This window comes from Ranitomeya variabilis, chromosome 4 (genome assembly GCF_051348905.1).
Source record: "Ranitomeya variabilis isolate aRanVar5 chromosome 4, aRanVar5.hap1, whole genome shotgun sequence".
Lineage (NCBI taxonomy): Eukaryota > Metazoa > Chordata > Amphibia > Anura > Dendrobatidae > Ranitomeya > Ranitomeya variabilis.
Genome location: NC_135235.1, coordinates 206,504,556 through 206,510,371, shown reverse-complemented (window position 1 = coordinate 206,510,371; position 5,816 = coordinate 206,504,556). Strand labels below are relative to the sequence as shown.

The 5,816-nt window shown below is 39.8% G+C and overlaps 1 protein-coding gene across 1 annotated transcript; it reads right to left on the bottom strand.

The window, feature by feature from the left end:
- Positions 1 to 613: 613 nt before the first annotated feature.
- LOC143767775 (galactoside alpha-(1,2)-fucosyltransferase 2-like) lies at positions 614 to 1,651 on the bottom strand. The gene has a single exon (XM_077256297.1). It carries the CDS (start codon positions 1,649 to 1,651, stop codon positions 614 to 616), a length of 1,038 nt encoding a protein of 345 aa, XP_077112412.1.
- Between the last annotated feature and the right edge of the window lie 4,165 nt (positions 1,652 to 5,816).

The following is a 5,816-nucleotide window of genomic DNA, read 5'->3' as shown; positions in this document are numbered from 1 at the left end:
CCCTAAGACAATTATATAGTAGATGGAGGCAGAGATCATGTACTATTACTGTGGGGGCACAGAAGGGGCACTATTACTAAATGGAGACAAAGATTACGGTACTATTACTGTGTGGATGCACAGAAGGGAGACAATATTCCTGCTTAGGGCACTATTAATGGTTATAGCACTAAGGAGATTTTGTAGAGGTGGGGAGGAAAAGTGATGAGAAAAAGATGTCTGTGTGATAGACTCTGCAGAGATGACTCCTGAATGGGGTAAGTTGGAACTTTTGGGGCAGAATGGAGGAGAAAAGGGACTTTAATCCGAAGTGACTTGACTTGTGAGTCATTATATTTAAAAGGGTTGTCCGGTCTTTGAAAAATCTGCAGTCACTCTTTGTGACTCTGTGAGGTTTCTGAGCCGGGAACGACGATGATGTATGTGATATGTATATTCCTGGGCAGAAGCCGTCCATAACGCATACATTACCGCTGTTCCCAGCTCAGAAACCGGCAAATCCTTGCAGCCAATGCATTAGGGTATTCGTAAGTCTGCAGTCACACACCGACACTGCAGAATTATTAATTTAGACCAGTCAACGCCTTTCACTTGAAAGAACTGGCATCCACATTTATACGATCCCCGTGTTATTTTCTTCTTTCTCTGCTAAAAGTGGAGACAAATCCGCCGGTATTCCAATCCATTCCGGAAGGTAAATAGCTTCATATCTAAAAAATGACATCATTGGAGAATCTGGCATTGTAAAATTGGTGAGATAAATGGTTTCTCCTCCTGCCATATAGGAAGACCAAAAGCCAAAAGATCCTATGGTCATAATGGTATGGTTACAATGTGCCAAGACGGCAAAGTCATGGGCCGGGGAGGATTCTTTACCATCGCCAGCAAAGTGAACGTCTCCAAAAGAGGCATTAATATTCTCCTTACACCAAGGCATACCATTACTGGCCACCACAAAGAGGGGATTCGAGTACTTATTTCGGTAGTAGGCCATGGCTTTGTCCATATATCCTTTATCTGCTACAACTCCTTTGCGATCTCTTGGCATCACCTTAACATAGTCACCTCTGCGAACATGCACCCCGATAAAGGTGACATTTTTGCGATCTCCCCTCACTTGGGCGAGATATTCATTAGCTTCTTCTTTAACATAGTCGTGGAAAGTGAATTCCTGGAGAATCTCATCTCTGATGTGGTGATAAAAGGTCCATGACCAAGGAGTGCCTGAAAACTGTACATATTCATCAGAAATGTTCCTGTATTCAGGTAGCATCCAGTTTTTTAGCAGGTATCTCTTCCATTTCATGCGATTGGCAACCTCCAGTGGTAGAACCGGTACCTTTATCCTAAATAACTGGGATAACATATCGTGCATTTTGGGTAAGATGTAGGGTTGATGACCATTCATCTTGGCTAAAGCATAGAGGGTTGCATACTGCCCCATTTGGTTTCCCAGCCTTCCTCCAGATTCTATAATCCAAGCACTATTGACTGGATGTGAAATTCTTTGCGGTCCTAAATATTGATAATGTTTTTCTTTATTATTCTCCTGGATGGTTTTCCAGAATAACGTTGACTTAAAATTGTCTATAGTGACGAATTCCCAAATGACGAAATTCAAGATGATGAAGAAAAGTAATAAAATGATCATCGTCCAAACAACACATCTCTTCATTGTCCAAGCTCTCCCGGAGCCAATGATATCTCTATATAAAGACAAGAGAAAAAGAAAAGTTCATCTTACTGTAACAGAGCAATCACCTTCTTTTACTTTGAGTTACAAACTTAATACATTTGTATTAGAAGTTAATCTTTACATTAAAGGAAATCTATCAGCAGGTTTTTTATAATCTGAGAGCAGCATGATGTAGTGGCTGAGACCCTGATTCCAGTGATGTGTCACTTATTGGGCTGTATATTTGTTTTAAAAAAAATCAGTGTTTGCTGAGCAGGAGATTATCACTACAGGACTAGGTGTCTTCTGCCATTTAGTCATCCGGTTTTCTGTAACCCCACTCCCACTCCCCTCAGTGGTTATAAAACAATGACTATATTTTAATAAGACCAGCGCCTCTGCGACAGCGTAATATCTAATGAAGAATGACATGTAAGCCACTTATATGCAATTTTCTTTTCACAGGAGTGAAGACATATCACTTAAAGCACTACTCCAACATTTATTTTTATTGCAGATCTGGAGTGGTTCTACTAATTTAACGAAGTTGCCATCTTCATCTGTTCCCAGTGCCACTTCAGCAGTTTGTGACCTGGTGGATCGCTCCATTGTTTGCTTGGTGATCCCGAAGTCACAACTTGCTGTAGATCTATGAGTCATTTAGAAGTTGTGGTCACAAGATGGCAACGCAGGACTAGAGCTGCACTGGGAAGAGCTGAAGACTGCTGAGTGTAAGTATAAAACAGGGAACTTAGATTACCAGCACCAATCCTGCTCTGAAACAAAAAAAACATGCTGGAGGGGTGTTTTAATAAAGTGCTGTGCAAAGTTTTATAACTTTCCATGCTTGACAAAGTTGTTAAAAGAAACCCCAAACTAATATACCTTAAGTTACTCTTTGACATTGCACAAGCCATAAATGTGTCGCATTATACTTTTTTCTGCTGTGATTTCCCTTTGCTCTGTTATGAATCAATTTAATGTTTGCCAGATCTATGTATAAAATTAATATTAACGCAATCGTAACGATCTGCAAAATAATGGCAGTAATTTTTTACAGAATTTGTTTCTTTCTATTCTTCAACCTCACCCCAGAAAAAAAATGTATATATGATCTGAATACCTGAAAATAAATGAAATTATACTATTCGCCCAGAATGAAAAACAAGAATGAATTGGACTATAATGATGGTGGAATAAAAAAGTTATAGCTATAGGAATGTGGTGATGAAGGAGCAACTGATCTGCAAAAAGGGCTGCTTCTCTGATGTAGGGCTGGGTTTTCTTTAATTTTTCTTTTCCGTGCATAGCGGTGCTTGCAGGGAACTGTAGCACAACTCCACTTATATCAATGGCTGTGCCAGTGTGCAAATAAAAACAAAGATGGAAAAAAATATGGAAAATGCAGTGTTTGCCAGCGCTCCTGGGTCCAGAGAAACCGGGTAACCAGGAGTTTGGAAAGAGTGGAATTTTATTATTAAAATAATCCCCCAAAATTAAAAAAAAAAAACATCAATGCCAAAAGAATAAAAAAAGATGGTATCGGCCCCTTAACAGACGATAATAAGGTTGTTATAGAGGACAAAGAAAAGGCTGAGATATTAAAAAGGCACTTTTCATCTGTGTTCACCAGTGAACTGAGTGTTTCATTGATCATTCAACAAGGCAGCAATCAAAGTTTACCACCTGATATAACTAGTTTAACACAAGGAGAAGTACGCCTGCGTCTGAGCAAATTAAACATTGACAAATCCCCTGGCCCAGATGGCATTCATCCAGGGATACTGAGGGAATTGAGCTCAATAATTGACAGACTACTATATCTCATATTCTTAGACTCTCCTGTAACAGGCGTGGTGCCACAGGATTGGAGGATGGCTCACGTGATACCGATATTTAAGAAAGGAAAGAAGATGGAGCCAGGCAACTACCGTCTGGTAACCCTGACCTCAGGAGTGTGCAAAGTTTTCAAGGGCATCATAAGAGATGGGCTGCAGAGATATATTGTAGATAATATAATAACTGAGTGACAACCAGCATGGATTCATGAAGAATAAGTCGTGTCTAACTAACATGTTGTGTTTCTATGAGGAGGCGAGTGCAAATCTGGATGTAGGTAATGCAGCTGATGTAATTTATCTGGACTTTGCAAAGGCATTTGATACAGTTCCACATAACAGCCTTATAGTGAAGCTACAGAAGCAAGGACAGGTGGAAACTATATGCAGATGGGTAAGGAATTGGCTAAATGACAGGAAACAAAGAGCTGTCATGAATGATACGTTCTCTAAATGAGATATAGACACCAGTGGAGACCGCAGGGATCTGTACTGGTAGCAGTGGGGACTGCAGGTATTTGTACAGGGAGCAGTGGGCACAGCAGGGATCTGTACTGGGAGCAGTGATGTAAAGCAAGGGGGAGAACTTTTCAAGATGAGTGGTGACCATGTCGTCCATTTTGAAGTTGGCCATTTTTTGATCCATCTTTAGTTTTTTGAATGGGAAGAGGGTCACATGACACTTATTGAGAATTTCACAAGAAAAACAATGGTGTGCTTGGTTTTAACGTAACTTTAACCCTTCATGAGTTATTTACACGTTTATGACTACTTCTAAAATGTGTTCAAAGTACTGCTCATTGTGTTGAATTGTCAATGCAACCCTCTTCTCCCACTCTTGTGTAACGTGACCCTCTTCCCATTGAAAAAACAAAAGTTGGATCCAAAATGGCTAACTTCAAAATGGCCACCATGCTCACCACCCATCTTGAAGTTTCCCCCATTCCATATACTAATGTGCCACAAACAGGAAGTTGATATCACAAACCATTCCCACTTTATTTAGGTGTATCCATACAAATGGCCCACCCTGTAGATAAATATAGAGTAATGCACCTAGGATGGAAAAACCCTATTGAAGCATATACACTAAATGGGAGTATACTTGGGGCTACAGAACAGGAGAAGGACTTGGGTATTTTTAGTGTGTATAAAAAAGAGATAAAATACTGCGATCCCAACTTATTGTTACCCCTATATAAATCACTGGTGAGGCCACATCTAGAATATGGGATCCAGTTTTGGGCTCCACATTTTAAAAAGGATATTCAGACATCAGAGTCAATTCAAAGACGGTAACTAGATTATTACAAGGAATGGAAGGCCTCTCATATGACGAGAGGTTGGAAAAGTTGGGCTTGTTAAGCTTAGAAAAAAGATGCCTCAGAGGAGATCTCATTTACATTTATAAATATATGTGTGGACAGTACAAAACACTGGCACACGACTTGTTCCTTCCAAGGACTGAGCTGAGGACTAGGGGTCACTCATTACTGGTGGAAGAAAGGCGATTCCGGCAGCTAAACAGGAAAGGGTTCTTTACAGTTAGAGGAGTCAGACTGTGGAATTCCGACCACAAGAGGTAGTAATGGCAGTCACTATAACAGCTTTTAAAAAAGGCCCAGACAATTTCCTCAATACACATAACATTGCGGGTTATAGTTAAATTAGTGACAAAATGAACAATTGGTGGAGAAAGGTTAAACTTGATGGATCGAGGTCTTTTTTTCAACCTAGGTAACTGTGTATTATAATATTGTCGAGGAGCAAAGGTCCAGAACCACTGCTCAAAAGTCAATGAAAACAGAATAAGGCAAACTGCTAACAACTGCGACATTGTTGAAGAGTGTAATAGTTTGTATTTGTCTGCCTTTGTTGTTAAGAAGTATAGAATGATTGTTCCGGATCATTGCTCTTGGACAATAATACAATATATATGCACACAATCATGTGGAAGAGATAAAAAGACCAAAAAGCAATAAAAAACATTTTATTACAAACGAATAGTAGAAAAAAATAAAATGTAGTCATATAAACTATGTTATACTTTATAACACTAGCTTGAAAAATTATTTTAAAATCCGAAATGTTAGCCTACTGAAATGTTGCAACAATTACTGCATCAATACGGTGTGGCATGGAGGCGATGAGTCTGTGGCACTGAGGTGTTATGGAAGCCCAGGTTGCTTTGATAGCAGCCTTCAGCTCGTCGGCATTGTTGAGTCTGGTGTCTCTCATCTTCCTCTTTACAATTCCCCATAGATTCTCTATTGGGTGTGAGGCAGTGACTCGTGTCACAGGTA

Coding starts and splice junctions, on each gene's coding strand:
- LOC143767775 (XM_077256297.1), bottom strand. CDS start 1,651: ATGATCATTTTATTACTTTTCTTCATCATCTTGAATTTCGTCATTTGG.